At 41.1% G+C, this 22,329-nt stretch overlaps 2 protein-coding genes across 7 annotated transcripts; one reads left to right on the top strand and one right to left on the bottom strand.

The window, feature by feature from the left end:
- The first annotated feature begins 1,534 nt into the window (after positions 1 to 1,534).
- hps1 (HPS1 biogenesis of lysosomal organelles complex 3 subunit 1) lies at positions 1,535 to 12,879 on the top strand. Of its 3 annotated transcripts, none has more exons than XM_012880475.3 (18): positions 1,535 to 1,680; positions 4,291 to 4,475; positions 4,572 to 4,694; positions 5,021 to 5,163; positions 5,787 to 5,895; positions 6,607 to 6,767; positions 6,861 to 6,963; positions 7,043 to 7,127; positions 7,216 to 7,271; positions 7,350 to 7,517; positions 8,374 to 8,553; positions 8,791 to 8,867; positions 8,953 to 9,090; positions 9,236 to 9,301; positions 10,278 to 10,422; positions 10,872 to 10,985; positions 11,884 to 11,966; positions 12,054 to 12,879. In XM_012880475.3, the coding sequence occupies exons 2-18, from the start codon at positions 4,359 to 4,361 to the stop codon at positions 12,214 to 12,216; spliced, it is 2,031 nt and encodes a 676-aa protein (XP_012735929.2). In that variant the 5' UTR covers positions 1,535 to 1,680; positions 4,291 to 4,358; the 3' UTR covers positions 12,217 to 12,879. The 3 variants fall into 3 exon arrangements, with proteins under 3 accessions (XP_012735929.2, XP_021163239.2, XP_035982335.1); XM_021307564.2 differs by lacking the exon at positions 1,535 to 1,680 and adding an exon at positions 1,903 to 2,010; XM_036126442.1 differs by lacking the exon at positions 1,535 to 1,680 and adding an exon at positions 2,502 to 2,671.
- A 32-nt stretch (positions 12,880 to 12,911) lies between these two features.
- On the bottom strand, positions 12,912 to 21,585 carry st3gal7 (ST3 beta-galactoside alpha-2,3-sialyltransferase 7). 4 transcript variants are annotated; one of them, XM_012880477.3, is made up of 8 exons: positions 21,064 to 21,442; positions 20,770 to 20,935; positions 19,023 to 19,149; positions 18,606 to 18,943; positions 16,212 to 16,398; positions 15,828 to 15,968; positions 14,591 to 14,740; positions 12,912 to 13,354 (listed from the first exon to the last, which is right to left on the bottom strand). In XM_012880477.3, exons 2-8 carry the CDS (start codon positions 20,916 to 20,918, stop codon positions 13,268 to 13,270), a joined length of 1,179 nt encoding a protein of 392 aa, XP_012735931.2. In that variant the 5' UTR covers positions 20,919 to 20,935; positions 21,064 to 21,442; the 3' UTR covers positions 12,912 to 13,267. The 4 variants fall into 4 exon arrangements, with proteins under 4 accessions (XP_012735931.2, XP_035982336.1, XP_012735930.2 ...); XM_036126443.1 differs by having other exon boundaries at positions 21,140 to 21,442; XM_012880476.3 differs by having other exon boundaries at positions 21,154 to 21,437.
- Between the last annotated feature and the right edge of the window lie 744 nt (positions 21,586 to 22,329).

The raw sequence follows: 22,329 nt of genomic DNA, 5'->3' as shown, positions 1-22,329 counted from the left end.
AATACAGCTGTTGTTTTCCACGATTTTCATTTGACCTTTTATGGCATTATTTCAAGTTCTTTATAGATATGTAAAATATGTCAGGTTGCTGTTGCCAATGACTTCAAATTATGGAGTCCGAAATAGTTTTTTGACTTAAATCTAATGTAAATATTATCTATTCCTGAGATTGTTCGGTTTATAATGATTTTGAGGGGCATAATGAAAAGTGAGACCTTGAAACATAAAAAATATGTATGAAGGTCTCACTTTAGGGAGAGAGAGAGTTGTAGTTTGTCATTAAAGTGTTTTAAACAAATTCCATAGGCATCAAGGAAAAACAAAACTTTCCGTTCACTAACGCCTACAACAATTTTATTCATAAAGCCCCCTTTTTCGACAGGATCTTGTCATTAGTGGAATTTGTGTGTGAACATTTCTGCACGAGCCTGATTTGTATGAAGAGAGGAGGAGGCCGACAAAGAAGCGGATGCAAATGCTCAGATCAAACTGGACAACCTCTCAGCAGCAGCTTTCTCAGACTAAAGGCAGCACGTTAGAGATTTATTTTTGCTTACATAAACAGATGACAATCTTAAATCGTTCAGCACTGACGTTAACACCGCCAATCATTTCACACTAATGACCCAGACCTGGTGAAAACAGCTGAACTTTGTGTAGGTAGTTTAGCCCTTTCCCGTTGATTGATCAGGGTTGTTTGGTATCAGTGGATTCCTGAAAAAACAAATGGAACAGAGTAGAAAAGAAAAACTAATGTTAATGATAAATTATCTGCCATCGTTTTACAGAGCGTTATAAAACAGAGGAGGCCAAAATTACCAACTGGTCATGATTAATTATTAATAAGGGGGTGTGGATTATTTAATTCAGGCTAACAAAGAAAGAAAATCATCACAGAGCTTTCCAGCCTGAATGGAATTCTAACAAATTAATAGGTGGGATTGGTAATGGAGGAGGCAGCCCCATAGTACGAAGCCTGAGCCGTGTGGAACCACATGCATTTAACCTTCGGGCACCACTCTAAAATTGTGGCATGTCAGTTTCAGCAACTTTTGTTTCAAATTAGCAACTAAATATATCTGAAATATTCAGGGCCGGCCCGAGGCACAACTGAACTAAGCGGCTGCTTGGAGCCCCCTGGTGGACAGGGGGCCTCCCAATAGTTTTTTTTCTTTCTTTAAGTTTTTTATTTATTTATTTTTAAACAAATAAAATAAACAAATTATATAAATGAATGAATGATTAAATAATTTATTTAATATGTTTTGTGACAGTTTGTATCAGAAGTTTTGATAAAAGTATTTTATGGATCGTTTATCTATTCATTTTGTATTAATACATAACCTCATTGTATTCGTTTATAATATTCGCTATAACATCGGGCCGGCATTGGAAATATTAACCGTGAACAAAATCAAGCCAGTGGTCAATTAAAAAAAACGCGGACGTTGGAGCTGAACCTTCGGATTGATTATATGTGAAATCGACTTGCCATAGTCCCTTCCTGGCTGCTCGTCGCGGCTGCAGTCACATGACTCGGGGCTGCGCTGCGGTCGGGAGAGTGCGGAAGAAAGCGCCGAACACCAAGCGGTACCTGCAGGGAGAGCGGAGCTGGACGTGTGGACACCAGGACGGGAGATGTCGGGATCGACAGTCAGAGACCTGAGCTGAGCACCCCGAGTGAGTCTGTGCGGGATCACCGAGACGCATCTGATGGTGCAAAAACATGTTAGGCAGAAGTTAATGAATGGAGGAAGTAGTAGGTTTGATGGAAAACATGCGACATTATTGGACCACCTGGACTCTGGAGCTGTCAGACCGCTGTGCGTTTTATTTTGCCCTCCCTAGCCGAGACAGGAAGACGCAGTCGATCCGTGATTGATGGGAAAGTGTGAACTTTAATCCCAGTCAATAAGAGAGCAGGAGGCAAACATCAACAGCTGTGATCTCCTGTGCAGGAGACATGGCCTGCAGACCCCGATGACCTGCCTTACTACCGAGTCAGCACAGGTGACCGCTAAAAAAAACTGCTCTCAGTGGAGTTTCTCTGCTGCCTTTATCACACGGCTGAGATTTCACTGCATAATCCCAGAGTTAAAGTGACAAGAGTGTGACTCTGTTAGGGGGCGTGGGAGTGGCAGATGCTGTTTAGCTGCCACCAAGCAGCTGTATTATAGGATAAATTAAAGAAGTTGTTGCTCTGGAAAAACTACAGAGAAATGTTCCAGTAACATTGTCTCGCAATTTAACACCGAACTCCAATGTTTGTAATAATTCCTTATTTTACTTCTCCTTTTTTTTTAAACTTTAAACTTTGAACTTTAAATGTCCCTTTTATTGAGAAATTTGTGGCAAAAGTCAAAACAAAAGTAAAAGCAAGACAGATGCTGCGGTGTAACGTCTCAGAATATTTAGACGCTGAGCTGCAGCGTCTGCAGCAGCAACTCTGGCACTGATCCAACGGTTTCTGGTGAGAACTTCACCGACTCCCAGTTGTGCTTAGAAGGCCCGGCGAAGCAAAGACTCCAGCAACGCCTAAAGTGTTTCAAAACCATTTTATCAGCTGACCGACACGTTTGGCCTCCTGTCGGTGAGTCTTCACTGCCTTTTTATTTCACCTCCGTGGATAGAACTGGATGGAAAAACGGGTAAACGACACATGCAGGGAAAGGTAGGCATGTGATGCATGTCATGTTTTTATTTAATGCAGCACAGCAATGTGGGACTGATGAAAGGCTGTTATATTTCTGAATGATGTGTTAAGGGCTCTGGGTTGTTGATTGGGCTGTGCGCCATGTGGAGGGCAGATTTACATTTTAAGATTATTCTTACTTAACTAGAAAGCTTGTTTCTGATGGGAAAGGAGGAAGGCATCTGGCCTAAACTGGGAAAATAATCTGTTTTGTTTACATTTTATCAGAAACTGCCATGTTGAAAACTGTTTATACCAGGGGTCATCAGCCTTTTTTTAAAACTGAGAGCTACTTCATCGGTACTGTGTCATGCAAAGGGATACCTGTACTGACCTTTGACCTAAAAGAGTCAGAGTTCACCTTAACTTTATGTAAAATAAATATATTTTAAGGCTTTTTTTTAAGGTATTGTCATTTCTGAAATCTATATAAATGCAAGAGTGATTCCAAAGGAAGAGCAATGGAATAAAATAACATTTTAGATGCAGCTCACCATGTTGGTGACTCTTGATTTATATCCTTCTCAGTTGGCAAACTTTCTTAGAATTGCTGAGCAGCTTTTTTTGGCAAGTTTGCACTGGTGTTTTTACGGCTGAATTTCAGTGATGAGCTCCAGGTCTGTGAGGGTGGAAGGCCTCGTTACCATCACCCTAATCTTTAGCTTGTTTTTATGGATTCTCCATCCGATTGACGTCAGACAATATATATATATATATATATATATATATATATATATATATATATATATATATATATATATATATATATATATATATATATATAAACTTTTTTTCTGCTTATTTTTAATGCAATATTAATATTAGTTCCATTTTCCTTTCTATTTGATTTTAAATAATATTAAGGATTATGCTCAGTATTGATTTTTATTTTTTTATTTTTTTGCTGTTGTTTTTCTTTGTTTTCTGTTTATGTTACAGGCAGATAACTAAAACCACAATCTCAACACCAAACAAAGAGACTTTTTTTCTATACTAATCATCTTTATATCAGCATCACAATGTGCTCCTCTACATTTAACCCGTTCCTTAGTGAGCAGTGGGCTTCCTCTCTGCGGCTCCCAGGCAGCGTTCTTTGGCTAAGGGTCTTGCTCAGGGATCCTGAGTGGCAGTCTGTAGGATTCGAACCAGGGAACTTGCAGGCTTCCCAGGATCCAAGCCCCCTGCTCCAACCATTAGGCCGCCACTGGCCATAAAATGTGTTCCCATAGTGGGAGTCGAACCCCGCCTGAGTGAAAACCAGGAATCCTCTCTGCTAAACCAAGGGGAGATCCCCGCTAATACACACAATCCTCGACATGTAAAATATGTAATCATCCTTTTAGTTTGGTTTTCTCCTGTTCTTGTCTCTGTCTCTTAATGCAGAAAAAAATTAAGATAAGGAAAACTATAATGCATTCCTTAGCTGTTTCCATTTTTTATTTTTTTTATTATTATTAGCGTGTAAAGCAGCAAAGCGGACGTCTGTGGTGCTGGTGTTTCCTCACTAGGCTGATTTTTAGCTTTTCAGCGTAACTCTTTCTGGTTTTCTTCCACCCCACTTTTTAAATTGTATTCATTTATTGATTTATTTTTTACAGCGTAAAGTCTTCACGAGGTGTTGGAGTAGATTTGACCGTGCCGGTGAAGGAGGACGTCTCTGGTCCAGATGAAGTGTCTGTTGATAGCCAGCGAGAGCGCCGAGGTCCTCTTCCACTGGAGTGACCGGGAGTATCGGCTCAGTATCCAGGAGAAGTATGGCGCGTCTCAGGAGGAAGGCCAGGGGGTAAGGGGGAGGAAAATCAGTCCTCCTCGTTTTCTTCTCGTGAAGACTTGGAGTAACTCACGTCTGCAGCCTTTTACCTCCCGTTCTCTGTTTCAGCTGCCTGCCTTTGAGGACATCTTGAGCACGTTGTTTGCTCCGATCATCATCTCCTGCAGCACCTTGGAGGACAGCTACACCTCCTTCACCACCGAGAACAACCACATCTACGTCCTGCACCAGGTACGATCCGCCCGTCCTTTGTGACATAGCTGCAGCAAAATATAAAATAAAGCAGCTCCGACTCGTCCTGTACGACGTGGTTGGGGAAATATTTGATAGTAGAATGCAGTTGTACCGTGGAGACCTGAGTGAAGGCCTCTCTGGTAGCGAGGCTTCACGTCTGTCATGTGAGTGGAGTCGAAGAATCAAGCCAGGCTTTGTCCTCCTGTAGCGCCTGATCGGCCGGTGCCGTCAAAAAAGCTTTCATGGTTTTCAGAGAACTCAAAGCTAAAAACAGCCCTTATCTGTGTTGAGGCCTAACTGTGTTCAACGTTGTGCTGCTTCAGTTTGACGAGTGCCTCTACATCGCCGTGAACGGGGACGGCGAGGAAAAAGAGGACGACCTGAGGAGGAAGCTGTACGTGCTGAAGAAGATGATCGAGGTCATGTTCGGCATGGTCACGCTCAGCGGGAACCTCCTGAGGAGAGAGTAAGCACTCACGTGAGCCCTGGACCGCGTTAAGGCCCATTCATACCTCACGTAAAAGACGGATACGTGTGGAGTGTTTAATACGTTTTAACCGTCGATTTCGTCCGTATTTTGACATAAAAATTGGGAGCTTACGATTACGGACGAAACGGATCAATACGGAGCAATAATACCGGAAGAGGTGGGGGCGCGTTTGAGTTTGTAGTACAAAATGTCAACAAAATCACGAAGGAGGTTAGAATTCGGGGCTTTAAATAATGGCGGGTTTTGAGGAACGACTTTCGGAGATTGTCCTCAACTACCCACATTTATATGATGTGTCGTGTCCGGGGCACAGGGACAAACAAAAAGTTATGAATAGCTTTCAGGAAATCGGGGAGGCTCTGGCCATGACAGGGGATGTCGTAAAGTCCAAGTGGGCCGCAGTTAGGGAGCGCCCAGCACTGCCACCTACAGGAAATGTTGGTTATTGCGCAACTCAACGGACGGAGGTATGAAGGAGTCAACGGATAGAACGTACGGACAGAAATACGGACGTGTAGGCCGAACGTAGGGTATGAATGGGCCTTTAAGGTGCATGTGTGGCTGACGCCTGACCCCCCCTCTTTTTGGCTCTCCGCCAGGCTGCGGCCCCAGGACACGGAGCAGAGAACCAGACTCTGGACGTACCTGCAGGGCCTGCTGGACACCTACAGCGTCCTCCGTGAGAACGACCAGAGCTTCTTGGTGGAGGTGGAGCGCCTTTTTTTGCTTCATGAATTCCGGGCTTAGAAGCGGAGAAACGAAAGAGAACGTCTGAGTGGAATGTGGCGTTTTCATGTTGTTGATAAAGCTAAATTAGGCCTTGTTCAGACTTTTCTCAGCTCTCAGTCTAATAATTAGACTCTAATTAGTGAATGAAGGTTTTTGTGCTGGATTTCCCGGTAGAGCCTAAAGGTTTCTACTTATTGGACCGACACAGCCATCAAACCCATCCCTTTTGTCAATTGGTTTTCCCTTTCCTTTGATGTTCCTCATAATTTTAGTTTTATCTTTTACATGATATTAAATAGGAAATATTTTCTAAATTTCACTAAAATTGTTTCTTAAAGCATCTTCAGATTTCCACATAAATCGGCAACTAGAAAACATTTCTTTGCTTGTTTCCTGCTTATTTCTTCTTTGTCTATATTTCTGTAGGATTGAGGTTGTTTCACTGCTGCTATTATTTTCCCAAGTGGAAATTTCTTTTGGCTTTTCACAACAAAAAAATAAATAATGTCTTATGATTGGCTAAATTAATTTAAGGGTTTATTTAGTCAAAACTGTAAAAAGAAAAAAATGACATAAAGAAGTTGAGGTATTTACCAAAGGTCTCCTTTTGGGGACATTTGTAGAAAGGAAAACTGTTCGTTTAACAGATTTTTATTACAGATAAATAAAATTGCTGTTGTTTGATGGCAGGCAGTGGAGAGGTTAATTCACCCCCAACTCTGTGAGCTGTGCATTGAGTTCCTGGAGCGCCGTTTGGTGCAGCAGCTCAACAGCAGCGTGGAGCGAGCAGGAGAGGAGGTTCTGCACGCCTTCGTCCTGGTCCACACCAAGCTGCTCGCTTTCTACTCCAGGTACAGCTTTCCCTGAGCAACAACACAGCCTGACTGGCATCTCCTGCATTCATAGCTGAGGTTTGCCCTGTCTCTCTGCTCCTCTGGCTGCAGCCGCAACGCGAGCATCCTCACCCCCTCAGACCTGCTGGCCCTCATCGTCATGGCACAGAACATGTATCCCAGCCACATAGAGCTGGACGACACCAGTCCGGAGGTACGGGACGGCCGACCGCTGTTCAAACCCGCTTCTGCTGCTTTCTGTCTCTCACCGTGGTCTGTTGGTCTCTGTGAAGGATGTCGAGAGCACGTCCGGTTCTGGACCTGAGAGTTTTTACACCCCGGAACCGTCCCCGTCCAGTAGAGGGTCCAGTGGCTCAGGTGAACAGCAGAGTAAAATTGATTGTTTAAATTCCTTGGTTTTGTCCCACATGTCCTGAGGATTTGCTCGTTTTTCTGGGCTCTCTAGAGAAAGCCGGCCGAGGAGAAACTCCTGTGTTTGAGTTTGTGGACCCAGAAATCCAGGTCAGGGTATTTTTCACTGCGACATGCAAAGATTGCGCTTTAAAAGTGACACGTTTTAAACTGTGGCAACGTCTTCAGATGGCAGAGGACAGCTTGCACACTTTGGAAATCAACCCACCGGACTCTGCGAGCCCTCGAAGGGTTTTCCTTGAGGTTTCCCACAAAGACGGGCTGTATCCCATGATCCCCCACTCCATGTACTGCCTCTCACTGTGGCCGGGCATCACGCTGGTGCTTCTCACTAAGGTCTGTGGTTGCATCCAAAAAAAAACACGTCTGTTTTTTTTTTTTTTTTCCCTTGTACTTGCATGCATTTTTCTCCTTGTGGCACATATAGCAGATAGCTGTTTGACAGAAATTAGATGCGACTGACACAGCAGTGCTTTGGAAAAAATAGTCAAACCCCTTTTTAAATTTTAAATATTTTTTGTTGGGGTTTAGCAACACTAGGTTGGACAACATTCTCAAATAGAGGGAAAAGGATACTTTATTTTATTTATTTTTTTTACACAAAGAAATGGTCAGATGTGGCATGCATTTGCTTTCAGTCTGAGTCAATACTTCAAAAAACCGCATCTCAAGTCTTTTGGGTTGCATCCTTGGCAGAGACGGGCATTTTGGACCATTATATTATGCAAAAGAGTTCTCTGTTTCTTGACTAAATCATTTTGGTAGGCAAACCTGTTGCATTGGATTTTATTTAAGGGTTGCAGAGTAAATGGGGCTAAAATAATTTTAAAAAATGTTAATCACTTTTCCTTAGTGTAAGAATTTTTAGAGAGTGTCAAAATGTGGAAAAGGTTGAAGGGGTTTGATTAATTTTGGAAGCCACTGTCCAGTCACATTCAGTAAAATTAGAAAATGAGTTCCAATAAGGCTCATAGTTGTCACGTATTAAAAATACTTTTCATTAAGCCCACATTTCAGTATTAAAAGCTGTAGGCAGAAAGTCCTCATAATATAAATAAAGGCTTTAAGATATCTTGTGTGTAATTTAACTAGATAATGTGTTTCACTTAGTGAATTGAGTTACTGAAATAAACATTTATTAAGTTATGCTGGACATCTAAAGACAACGGTGCTGCCTTATCATCCCTGACAGATTCCCACCAGCTCCGTGGCCATGTCAGTGTATAAGTACCTGGAGGACTTTGACAAGCTGGAGAAGCGTTTACATGAGGGCCATGGAGGTCCCGCCTCAGCCAGAAGTCCTCTGAACATGCAAGACATCCGCACCAAAATGGACAAATTCATCAAAGCGTTGGGGCCCAGTGACTTACAGGTAGGTGTTTTTTTTTTATGTGATACCAGCTTCGTTTCTAGGCTCGGGGACCGAATCTTACCATTTCATTGTACCTCAGACCTCATACGTTTTTAACAAGACGATTCACATTAGTTGAACTTGAATGAACCTCTCAAAACGGCTTCTGCACATCTGAAAGAATCCCATATACACATTTTAGGTCTTCTTTGTTAGTTTATCGTATTTAAACGAATATATTTTCTAATTTGCTCCCAGTCTGCGCAGTTACAAAAAGTCTGGACAGAGTTTAAGAACCGAGCTTTTGCCAAAGGAGGGCCTGGCTTCAGCAAAGAGTAAGTCCTCTGCTGCCCTCCGGTGGCCACACGTTATTATTGCTGAAGCTGCTTTGAAGGAATTCCTGACTGTATTTTTTTTTAGGCTCATCCCTTGGTGTAAGAACATGAAGACCCAGCTGTGTGGCGTTTACAGACAGTGTTTTCTGATTGATTCTGTGTCGGCGGATGTTTCTCAGCGTCTCTCCTCCGGTCTGCAGGAACGAGCCCAGACTATGGTTCGGTGCGTATCGGTTCTTCTGAGTGATCCTTAATCGTTGATTCAGCACAACTGTATATGTGTAAAGCACCTTATGAAGGTGTCCTCTTGTTTCTTCTTCTCTTCCTGTTTGGGTTTCTTTTATTCATTGACACTCTGCCTCTCCCAGAGAGAAACTGATGGACTGGAAGGACTTCCTGTTGGTTAAAAGCAAGAGGAACATAACCATGGTGTCATATCCTTTTTATTTCTTCAAAATTTAGCCTGTCTCTATGGGGGCCCCTGGTCTACAGACAGTTTTGTTGACTTACCGCATATAAGTTTCTTTTTACACAGGCAAATTACATTACAGATTTTTAGACCACATAAGAAATGTTGTTTTTTCAAAGCAATTTTGTGTGTTTGTCCTTTTCTGAAACATTCTTCATAAATACCTCATCATATCTGGAAATGCCTTCATCCATACAAGAAAATGTGCCAAAATGCAGCTTAAAACCTGCTGTTGTTACATGATGGGGTCTAGGCAGAGTGTAGACATCTTAGTGTTCAGATAGTTTACTATTGGTCATCTACACAGAAATATGAACGGCATACAGGCGTCAGGCTTTTTATGCAGTCAGCAAAAATTAGGAAAAGCATCAGATTTGATTTCACTATTTTTCAGGTCTGGAACATTGTGAAATTTAAAGAGTAATCATTCTTTATCCCTTGTTTAAAAGTTGTGGCTTTTGCTTTCTTCCTTGAATAATTTCTTGTTTTCTTCCTTCCCTGTGTCCTTTAATTTCTGTGGGATTTCTTCTTTTCCTCCTTTGTTCTGTCATTCATTGTGTCCTCTCTTTTCCTTGTGTCCTTCTCTTCCATCCATCCATCCATCCATCCATCCATCCATCCATCCATCCATCCATCCATCCATCCATCCATTCATTTATCCATCCATCCATCCATCCATCCATCCATCCATCCATCCATCCATCCATCCATCCATCCATCCATCCATCCATCCATCCATCCAGTCACTAAATTTTCTGAACTCTGGGAGGTTGAGTCTGGGAAATGTTTTGAATGTCAACACATAAAAGCACCCTTGAAATTATTGGGAAACCATTTTTGCAGAACCTCTGGGCTCCAGGCTGCTGCTCTTGGTGTCTAGAGATCTTTTTTTCCCCAAAATGTGACACTCGGTGTACGGATCTTGACCCAGCATGTCTCACTTACCTGGAGGATTTCCCGGGCCTCGTCCATTTTATCTGCGTGGACCGATCAACCGGCCAAATGATTGCCCCGTCACTCAGCATCACGGAGCGCACCACGTCGGAGCTGGGGAAGGGACCCGTGGCTAATTATATTAAAAACAAGGTCAACCAGCCTCTGCTTTGTTGTAGTACATGAATGTTTTAGCTGGAAAAAGAGAATTATCATTCAGAATGATGAACCTAAAGAGTGAAGCGCTTAACAGTCTTTTTGAATCCAGCGAACTGCTTGGGTTATTTTTTATTTTCATCAACAACCTAGGAGATTTAGCACAATATGGCACAAATTTTTTTGTTTAATTTTAAATTAGAAGACTGATAATAGTAATGTTGTACACTAAATGCATGAAGTAAGTGTAGTATGTGAAATCAGAAAGAGCCATCTTAGCTCTGTACTGAAGTTGTCGCAGATTTTGTCGGGTTTGTTTTCCTTTGACAGTTAGAAAATGTGTCTTATTTTCTCTTGCCTTTATGAATGGCAGAATAACTGTGTTGCATAATAACAATTACTCTCTTTTTTTTTTTATTTCCTTCTCTCTTTAATTCAAACTGAAGGTGTGGGCCCTGGTCAGGACAACCCGCCGCTACCTTCAGAAGGGTTATTCCACCGTCACACTGCGTGATGGAGATTTCTACTTCTGCTACTTCCTCTGGTTTGAGAACGAAACCGTAAGTTTACCTGCTTTTTCCGTACGCCGCCGTCCACAATTGTTACTGATGATGTTTAACTCAAGCTTGGTTGGCCAGATGGCTTTACACGCCTCCAAAAAGTTAACGATTCAAAACAAAAACAACAAAAGCACATAATAAAGCAAGTAAAATAGTGCTTGATATGTGAAGGTAGTTCGTCCATAGTTTTGGTGTGAGGACAGAGAAAGCGCACTTTTTTTTTAATAGAAGTAAAAACTTATCTGCCAAGCTGAGCAAGTGAGATGCAGCGTGCAGATGACGAAGGTCTGACAGCGATTAGGCGGGGAGGGTGGGAGTTGTAAGAATCATGAAGACATTTAAAAGCAAATAAATAAAAAAAATCCTAAATCAGTCTGAAAACGAACTGATAGTCAATGAATCACTGCTAAAACAAGAGAAATGTGCTCTTTTTTTTGGCACCAGTTAAAAGACCTTTGGACCTGCTGTAGTCGAGCCGCTAACGTTTTTTCTTTCTTAAGCCCAGCGTAAATTGCATTGCAGTAATCTAAACGAGTTGTAATAAAAGCATGCATTAAAATCTCAAAATGATGTCTCGCTTTGAAAAAAGCTGGACCTGACCACAGATTTAATCTGAGCAGCAAAGTTAAGATCACTGTCCAGTCTTCCACCAAGGTCTGTAGCAGTCTGTCAGATACAGACTAGAGAAGCAAAGTCTTCACCTCCTGATTAAAACTTGTCAGGTGCCAATAGTTGTGCCACTGGAGATTCTGTGCACAAACATTTTTTTTTCACCACTAAATAATTTTACTCAAATTAAGGAGGGACCTTTTAGATTTTTTTTATTGTGAGGTTATTCTACTGCCATAAACGATTCATTTTATTTTGTTTCAAAACCTGTATATGTCGGATCCGTCAGGGGTACAAGTTACAGCCAGTGGACATACCAGTGCTGCCTGATGACTCTCCACCCATCGGGATGCTTGCCTGCGACTACTACAAGTAAATGACCCAGAAATGCCGAAAGAAAAAAAAAAATAAAATCAAGCGGCCGACGTTCACGGTTAACGGAAGCCATGTTTCTCACAGGAGGCTGCTGCGGTACTACAGCAAGAACCACAAGGGGGAGACGGTGAAGTGCTACGAGCTGCTGACCGTCCACCTGGGGGTCATCCCCACAGAGATCATCCTGCAGCACTGCAGGCAGCTCGCCAGCAAGCTGTGGGAGCCCTCGCGCAATCTGCTGCTGTAAGGAGGAGCATCGCTCAGCTGTTTCATCAGGAACCAGGAGGAGGAGAAGCCCCCACATATCTGCCTCACAGTGTCCCGCTGTCTCTTTTCAAGGGGCTTAAAATAATTTATAAAAAAAAAAAAAAACAACACATTTTTCAGTCGGCAGAATCAACCACGACTGTGAGCTTACACAGCAGAGGGTGGCTCCAGTCGACCCCACCGTTTGCATTTGTTTCCTATTTATTAGTCATGCACATGTAAAGAAACTTTTTGTTTTTACTATTTTAAAGTTTGCAGCGTTTGTATTTTACAGACGAGCACACTTTATATTTTTACCTTCAATGTGACTTTTATAAATGAACAATGCGACAAGTAATTGCTGCATAAGAACTGGCGCATCCCTTTCTTTCGTCCCTGCTTCCGCTCAAACATCACAGCTCCTCGATGCAGTCGAAGCCGTCATGAAGACGTGAGTTTGTAGCAACCGCCGCCGACTGGCACCACTTAGACATTCCTCCTGCATCCAACCGGTTGTTTCCCATCAGGTGCCGTACAATCCTGCAAAAGAAGCACCCTGGCAGACAGAGAGAACTGCTCTGTCTCACGTGTTTATCTCAGGGCTTTTCAGCAAAAGTAACAGAATATGGATGTTTTTTAATTTTCAATAAAAACGATCTTTCTGCATATCATTTCCTCTAGAGAATAGCCGTATTCTTACATTCTCACTTTTATTGAGTGTTTAGAAATAAAATTGAAACATGAAACAATACATTTATTTAACATCGATGTCACAGAGTATGGTCCTATTCTAATTCTCATCCTTATAATTAATACTGTTCTAACATTAACTAATACTGTAAAGTCAATCAGTTCTTTGAAAGGGAAAAAAAAGGCATCGTTTGGTTTCTGCAGCCTTTTAACATTTCCAGTCATCACCTTGGGCTGAAATCTGGGAGTGTTTTTAAAGGTTAGTCCACGCTGTGGGGCGGGTTGAGCACAGCTGGTGATGGAGGACTCCGCGCAAGGACATGCCCAGAAGGGGGAGTGTCTGGAGAGGTCAGAGGAAGGACTCAAAGGGCGCCTGTGAGGTCAGCCACGGCTCCTGCAGCAACCAGGTCCCTCAGGAAGAGTTTTTCAGCGCTAACATCGTGCACCACCTGGAAGATTTTTAAATGCAAAATCCTGGGGTCAGCAACATTTATGGGATGGATCTGGACAAAACTCCTGGGTAAAGATGTGTGAAAAGCTTTAAAAGTTGGATAAACTTTATAGCATTAGTATAATCTCAGTGATGAACAGAAGAAGAAAGCCAACCTTTATTTTGAGGACATTTATATATAAATAAAGAAATATTATTCTTACAATACCTTTAAAAAATATATATATTGTACTTTTAACAATTTATGGAGAATTTTCTATTTTGTAATCCATAATTTCTGTTTCCCTGGTGGACAAATATGACATGGCACAGAACTCCCATTTATTTTAGCTCCTGGGCTTCTAGGCAGGGTGAGGACCCATATTTATGTTGCCAGCAGGCAGAGAGAGCAGGAGTGTAAAGGAAAAAAAAAAAAAAAAAAACTTAATAACAACCATTTAGGTGCTTTCTACACACCAACCAGTTGAGTTATGACTGGGAAATATTTCATGTTCTGCCATCACCAATGTAAACGTGACTGAAAACCTTTTCTTTGTTCAGATGAGACTTAGATTGGGCTTTTTGGTAGCAAACATTACTGGCGTGAAACTAGTGGTTAATATGGCAGTAAATGAAATATAAAATTTATAACCGCTGTTAATGGTGAATGAGTTGTGATGCTGTAGACCTCTATTTTTCAGGACTAGCATCATGAGGGTTTTTTTTTTTTTCAAAGCTCATTTAAACAAAAATATGACTTTTTAAATGTGTTTTTTATAAAATGGCAAAGGGAAAAATCAATACAAAAATTCTTAACCAGACAGAAAAAAAATCCTTCCACCAGCATCACAGACCTAAATCCTCCTGAAGATCTGTGAGGTGAGCTGAAGACTAGAGCAAATTAGACGGGAGCTGGGAGAGAACATGTACAGATGAATGTTTAAAAAAATCTCTGTTTAATCTGGGAAATGTTGCAGGAGAAGATTTAAGTGCTGTGGTAGCTACTAGTAAAAGCAAAAGGAGGTTATACAAAGTATGTCCAGCAGGGGTACCAATAATCATCCCTCCAGTGATTTTCCTAACAGTTATTTCCTAAAGTATGATTTTTTTTTTTTCTCCCAATAAATTAACTCGTTTTTCAGGGTGAAAATATGCTGGGCGCAATAAAAGACACATTTGTTTCAAGGCTTTTCTACAAATCTTTACCAGTGACACTAACAGGTTTGCCCACATCCTTATGCCAGTGTAAACTTACCTGAGCTTTCATGGCGTCCATGCGTATGTCCTCGTAGTAGTGGAGCCGGGCCTCAGGGTGCTGCATGTCGTAACCAAAGCCTGCGAGGTTAACCTGGTCACACAGCTGCAGAGCCATCACCACGGCACTGGCACCTAAAGTTGGCACCATCTTTGTTTAAAAGACAAAATGGTCCTTTGATTTATGTTGTGAAGCAAAATCAGATCTGGGACTCCCCCAATATTTTTATGAGGGAAATTCTTCAACATAGTAGCAAAGAATAAGAAAACTGCATAATGTTCCTTTAAATAGATATCCTGTGTCTTTGCATCTTTTAGTTGGCTTCCTGGATGTGACCCTGCCTGCAGGCTGAATCCTCGCGGTATTCCTGCGTTCACAAACACGCAAGAATCCATCTTGTCCCGCCTCAACCGTTTTGGATCGAAACAAAAACTGTTCGGGTCAATCAGGTTGCAGTATTATGGTTTAAGTGGGACATACCAGCTGGGACGAAAGCAAGAGCTGCCGAGCCCACAGCTGAGCCAAAAATAAACATGGCAGCGCAGGAGGACGCACGCGTAGCTGCTGCCATCACATCTGTTTTATAAGAATCCACGATTTCACCTTTAGGGGGGAAAAAAACTGCAAGAAGTGTCTTGACTAGCGTAACGTCTAGTGGTTGCTCATGGCGCCTGCTGCTTACATTCTCATTTGATACCGTGATTGGCTAAAACCAAACTTTGGTAGGTGGGCACTATGTGTCGCTTCGCCCAATCAGCTCAGAAAGTTCTGCTGAACGTCCCTCCTTTCCCCAAATGGATTCAATGGGAGCAGACCCAGATTGATAATGTACAGAACATAGAGTGCTACACATTATCAATCTGGGTGGCCAGGTTAACTTGTGTGTCCCATACATAAAATTAAACTTTGTGTTTCAAAGCAATTGTGATTGAAAAAAAACAAAATACTGGGAAATACACGGTAAATGGCTTGTAATTGTATAGTGTTTTATATGGTTGCCCTGAAGTGCAAACCACACCGACAACCCCAGGGCGCTTTACACTACTGTCGGTCATTCACACATTCACACACACACATTCACACCCTGACAGTGGTGAGCTATGTTAGCAGCCACAGCTGCCCTGGGGCAGACTGACAGAGGGCGAGGCTGCCATACATCGGCATCCCCAATCACCCCATAAAAAAATGCAAGTGTATCATAGTTTTTCCCAAAGAAATAGACTATTTAGAGACTTACATTTCCCTGTTTCTTTGCATACTCCTGTAAGACTTGCCCCGTCTTGTGAATAATCTCTGGATGGAGGACCTTGAAGCTCTCTGGTTTCAGCGGAATATCATCTACTACTTCCCTCCAGAACCACATTTTGGACCAGAAGCTCTAAATACATAGACAATAAGCGCAATAAAAGCATTTTACGATGTATCTCTGAGAAAGTTGTGGAATATATATATATATATATATATATATATATATATATATATATATATATATATATATACACACACAGTATATACACATACACACACACACACACACAGACACACACAAGCACACACATATATAAATAATATATAAATAACAAAATCTCTTTGCCTAATTGTTCTTCTGATGTGGGCTTACCAGAGGCTGCTTAGTTATTACAGAGGTCAGCCAGTCCAAGTCCAGGCTTTTAAAGACCACCAGAGCTACCATGGCGGTCTTTTTGTACTCATCAGCAGAGTGAGGCGCTCCCTCTGGATACATCAGGCGGATGGTGGTGAGTGACCCGGCATCTCTCTCGAATCCAGCCACGGGAGCATTATTCAGCCTGGAAACAGAAATAAATCCAAAAACTTCAACAGTTGCAACAGACACTTCAGTACTCAATCTTCTTATTCTTTTGTTTATTTATTTTTAATTTTTATAATAAACACAATGATTTATTTTAAATGACCTTGGTTTGGCTAGTGAAATTTGACAAACATTGTTTTCAGTAACTATGTGTATTTATATATTTAATTTTGGTTTGAAAAGCCATTTTCCCATAATAAATTAAAGGGGACATATTCTTTGTTGTTCTTTTCACATTAAAGGCATTCCATTGTGGCTTATAAAAAGCGGAACTGCAATGCTTTGGTCTGAATTCCTTGTTAATTTACCCCTACATTCCCCCTTTTTTACTCCTCTTCTGAGGTGAGCCTTAGAGCAATTTGTTTTGGTGCTGTCTCTTTAAATCTAAAGGAGGCACTTCCTAGCCTGCCCTCCTCCAAGTCGCAGAGCATTCACTTCACCATATTCAGCCATTTTTGTAGTATGCTGGGAGACGGTATAATGAACAACCAATGACTTATCCACTTTCGGTATCCTTCAGCTTAGACTACAAAATCAACCCGGAGAAATAAAAATGGTCGGAGTCACGAGACTGGTAATCTGGAAGTCCATGACCTTGTTTAGCACTTTTGCAGCAAGCACTGTGATTGTTCAAATAACGTAATAGAAAACAGAAACCTGAACAGCTAGAAACATATGACCCAAAAGGAATATAAAGATATCAATGCAGCACCTGGATAGTTTACATTCACGTTATCTGTACAAAACAAAATTGATTTAAGAGCTAAAAAAGAGGTTTTTGCATAACATGTCCCATTTAAACGAACATTGCTCCAAGTTGTTGAGGTTGGAAGGTCACGTTCCAACGGTTAACTCCTTCCCCAGATTCAATATCAGATTAAAGCCAAGTTCTGGTCGGGACACTTCTTCAAGATGACTTCCAGTTAAAGGAAATGATTAAACAATTATTTTGAACCTAAATTTCCAAAAGAACAAATATGTCAGGATTTAATACAGTGATGTCAAAAGTGCAGCCCGGAGGCCATTTACAGCTCCGAAAATACTTTTGTGTGGTCCCTAACTCAAGAACGGTACAAATTTGGCCCTCCAGGAAACTGGAAACGACACCTTTTGCTCTTTTTATGTTGAAATATTTAATGACAAATTTATATATATTTTTTTACAATACAAAGTATTTTGCTGTCATGGGTCATGTTTTTTTGCTGTCATTTTAATAGCATAATAAATAGTGCCAAAAACAACCAGTGGTCTTTTTTTTTTTACTCAAAAACAGACTCGGGAACACCCATTTATGGTTTGTTTGTTTGTTTTATCTGGGGAAAAAACTAAAAACATTTTCTAAACCAAGAAAATTGAACACATGTGACCACAAAAGTTGGGAAACCACACGCTTTTCTTTTTATTTAAGCAAATGCCTTGGACCCCTTTTCGAATCTACAATAGTTTGTTCTTTTCTACTTTGTTTTATCAAAATAGTGATTCTCCCATAAGATTATTTTGATCACTCTATTTTCTGATTGAACAATTTGACTTGGAACAGACGTCAGAGGACTTTTAATCATCATGAAGGTGGTCATTTTTTTATTATGTGTTTTTCCCTTCACTTTCAGAACCACATCATGTTGCAGTTGTCATGCATCTGGTTCTTTAAAAAAAGGGAGCTGTGTCTTCTCTTTAGCCATTGGTGCAGACTTGTATTGCGTGACTATAAAACACTCAATCTGCTTTGAAGGCTTTTCTGGTTTTATAGAAAGGTCACCTGTGAATAAGTAAGAAGACACCATTACCTAATATCTTAGCTAATAGTACCTACTAGCCTTGATGTTTATTTTACTTTAGTGAGATCAGTGCATTACTGTAAATTGTTCATCAGCCGCGTCAGGCGGGGTCCTCGGCAGCATGGCCTCAGTGAATCGTTCCCCCGAAATGTTTGTGATGGATGTGATGGATGGTTGTACTGGAACTGTAATTTCCCTCTGTGATTATTAGAGTATTTCTGATTCTGATTCTGATCACAACTGTACATGAGGAGTTGAACACTTGGACCTTATGAGTATTGTAAATTCTTCATGCCTTTTTCCTTAAACCATACCCCAATAAGCCAGTTAGAACCTGTTTAGAATACCAAACACCTCTACCTACAGTATCCTTCATATTTTATTTGTCTGATTCATCACCACATACCTGATAATAACATCATACTGATCTATGTGAGATCCAAGATGGCTCCCGTGAAGAATACCTCCGTTTCCCACCACCACGCACCGCCTGCACCTGCCTTCTTTACTCAGAGATGGGGGCATGCCAGGCTGAGGCATAGAGGCAAGGGCCAGGGCCAAATGTTCTTCACTCCCCCGGAGCCCCAGCGGAGGGGCCAGGTTCCATGTCCCGGTTTTGTTCGGTTGCACAAAAGCCGGGATGTCCAGAAGGCCTTTAGAACAGGAAAGCGACTTGAGGTGGTCCAGAGCCCAGCGAGGCTGACAGGGGCGGGACAGCAGGAGGGAGGAGCGGTTTAGTAAGGCCTGAGGAGAGAGCAGCATATTAAGATAAAGTCCTCTGCAAATTCAACAAAGATTGTGCTGCTTTGAGATGTAGATTTACCACGTCTTTGGGATACTGGTAGTCAGTGTTATCTGATGGCACGTTGTTTAAGGGGAAATAGGCAGGAATCAGAATCGCCAAGTAGCATCCGATCAACAGGAGCAGGCTAGTGGCAAAATTCTCCTTCCTGTAGAGAAGACAAAATGACAAAATGAACCATCAATGATAAGCTAATTTTAAAAGCCAACCATGTTTTCAAATCTGAGTATCTCAAATCTGAGCTGAAATTCAGATAGCAGCTTGAAAATAAGCCAAACAACTCCAATTCTACCTTGGGGACCTATGTTTTTGTTTAATTACAGAGCCTTGCAACACTATTCAGCAATAAACCGGACTTTTCAATTCTTGGCACATATTATCAATTAGATTTAGGACTTGACTTTGAGTGAGCTATTATAACACACACTGTGGCTTTATGTTTAGGATTATTGTCCTGTTTGAACATAAAGGCTGTTGCCAGGTAAATTTGAACCTGGATTAGCCCAAATTTTGCTCCATCCATCTTCCCTTCGGCTCTGACCAGCTTCCCTGTCACTGCTAAACAGAAGCATCTCCACAGCATGATGCTGCTGCTTCCACATGTTGCCTTGGGGAGGGTGTATTCAGGATGAGGTGCAGTATTAGTTTTCTGCCACGTGTAGTGTTTATTTTGATGGACAAAATGTTAAAGTCTGGTCTCACCTGATCAAAACACCTTTCCTCAGATGCTTGCTAATACCCTTACACGACTTATGTCGAGTATGCAATCAAGATAGAGCTCTAGAGATTCTTCCACCTGAACTGTGTATCTCTACAGCTCTTCTATAATAGCCCTGAACTCCCTGCCTTGTTCTCTGATTTTTTTTTACCTGCTTGTATTTATACTTTTAATGTTAATTTGCTTTATTTAGGGGTGTCAGAGTTAAACAAATGCATGCAACACTTTTCAGATTTTTGCTTGAAATGTTATTTTTTACTATGTCATTTTCTGTCCAATCCATCATTACACTTTGTGTAGGTCTATCACACTAAATCCTAATCAAATATATTCCAAGTTGCTTTTTTTGTATTGTGAAAAAAAGGAAAATATTTAAGGGTGTGAATACTACTGTCAGACACTGTACTGTTTTTGCTGTGAACAGCATGGCTGAGTCTTAATGGGAGTTTCCCCTTTGTAAAGGACCAAAACCTGGTACTTCCTGGTAATAAATGCAGGCGCTCAGCGCTGATACTTTCTCTAATTATCGTAAACATGACCATGGCCCCGCCTGCTCCGCTGATGTGCTGATGGCCACAAGCAAAGTTCTTTTCTGTTTGTAGAAAAAGCTCAGCTCTTTCCCATTTCCGTTTGGTCATATCCAATTTCTCACATGAACAAAGTGATTAGGAACCTAGAAGCATGGTTTTTGAAAGCCAAATGAAATCATTTGTCAACAAGGCTGACTGTCGGTCGGTATATAGGTGTTCTTAAAATCTATTTAAAACTAGCACATGCAGTTCAATACTGGGCTTCAGTCAACACGAAAGCCACTGATCACCTTCGGTCTATTAATCTAACTAATTTAAAGTACCATGCAGCAAAAAAAATAAATCTAATATTTTTCTAAAATCTTTCTAATAACGTTATTTAGTGCTCTTTGTAATAATAATAATAATAATAATAATAATAATAATAATAATAATAATAATAATAATAATAATAATAATAATAATAATAAATCATTTCACTAGATACTCTGAACAAAATGATTCATTATTTCATTCATACCTGCTTAGGAAAAAGTCCCTGGACTCCGTCTTTAAAACAACCCGCTGTCTGTGACAGACAGGTGTTGGTGTTATTGTCTCTGCAGCCACGGGCAGCAGTGGAGCACCATCGTCTGGATCTTCCACACTCAAATAGTTTAGCGTTACCATGGCACTACTTCCTCTACCTGAAACACACACAGAGTGTTTAACAGTCGACATGGCCCAAATAATGTGTTACTCCGGTCTATGTTCAAGACAAGACGTCGGAAAAATATCATGTGATTTATGGATGACAGCGAGAGTATCGTGTTACCTATTTTACAGTCAAATGCGAGCCAACGCTGCCTAAAGCACAAAGACAAGAATGAGCTTTATAAACACATACATACAGGGTGTAACTCACTGCTTGCCTTGAAGAAATGTCAGCCCGGTCATGAGCTTTCTTGCTCCATTGCTGGGGAAGAAGCAGAAGAGTGTGCGGTCAAAATGGCCAAAGTTCCCTTTCACACCTGACTGAACTCTGTCTCTTCCCTCAATAACCCTGGCTAATCATTAGCTTGTCAGTCAGTCCCATGGCAGCTGGAAAGGGGACGAATAAGTGTGTCTTTGTGTGTCATCAGCCGTCCGTCCAATGAAGTTCAGTATTTAAATGTCAACAAGAAGGGGAAGAAAAGAGAAGTGCCAAGCAAAACTGTCCTAACAGAACACATATTTGGCTCCTTTGTTCAATCTCAAATTAACTCTTATTAATTCCTTTGTTGCTGGTACACCTGAACTTCTCCTTGGTAGAACAATAAAAGATATTTCTATTTTGTTCTATTCTATTAACTGTATTTTCATGGTTCAGTTTCACTGGCCACACATACCGTAGGCTGGATCACTGCCTGATCTGTAGAATCCAGAAGGCAAGGCAAGGCAAATTTATTTATATAGCACAATTCAGTACAGAGACAATGCAAAGTGCTTTACATGATTAAAATATGGGAATAAAAACAAGTAGGGATAGAATGTAGAAACAAAAAAGAACATTAAAAACAGTAGAACAGTTTAACTAGAACAGTTGAAGGCAATCTTAAACAAATGTGTTTTTAATCTTGATTTAAAAGGAACTCAGGCTTTCCGCACTTTTACAGTTTTCTGGAAGTTCTAGATAAGTGGAGCATAGGAACTAAATGCTGCTTCTCCGTGTTTGGTTCTGGTTCTAGGTATGCAGAGTAGGCTGGAGCCAGAAGACCTGAGTGGTCTGGAGGGTTGATACACTGATAACAAGTGATTCATTTATTTAGGTGCTAAGCCATTTAGGGATTTATAAACTAACAGAAGTATTTTAAAGTCTATTCTCTGAGACACAGGGAGCCAGTGTAAGGACTTTAGAACTGGGGTTATGTGCTCTACTTTCTTAGTCTTAGTGAGGAAATCAAATAAAATCTGTCTGACAATATCAAATAGGTTGAAAGATCTAAAAAAGCAAAACATGATGCCCGTGAATTTTAAAGAAATTCAAGAACAAATGTAAAAGAAACTGCGATAGACTGGCCACCTGTCCAGGGTGTACCCCGCCTCTCGCCCATTGACAGCT

The sequence above is a fragment of the Fundulus heteroclitus genome, chromosome 22 (assembly GCF_011125445.2).
Source record: "Fundulus heteroclitus isolate FHET01 chromosome 22, MU-UCD_Fhet_4.1, whole genome shotgun sequence".
Classification (NCBI taxonomy): domain Eukaryota; kingdom Metazoa; phylum Chordata; class Actinopteri; order Cyprinodontiformes; family Fundulidae; genus Fundulus; species Fundulus heteroclitus.
The sequence above is the reverse complement of the archived record's forward strand: the minus strand, read 5'-3'. Positions and strand labels throughout refer to the sequence as shown.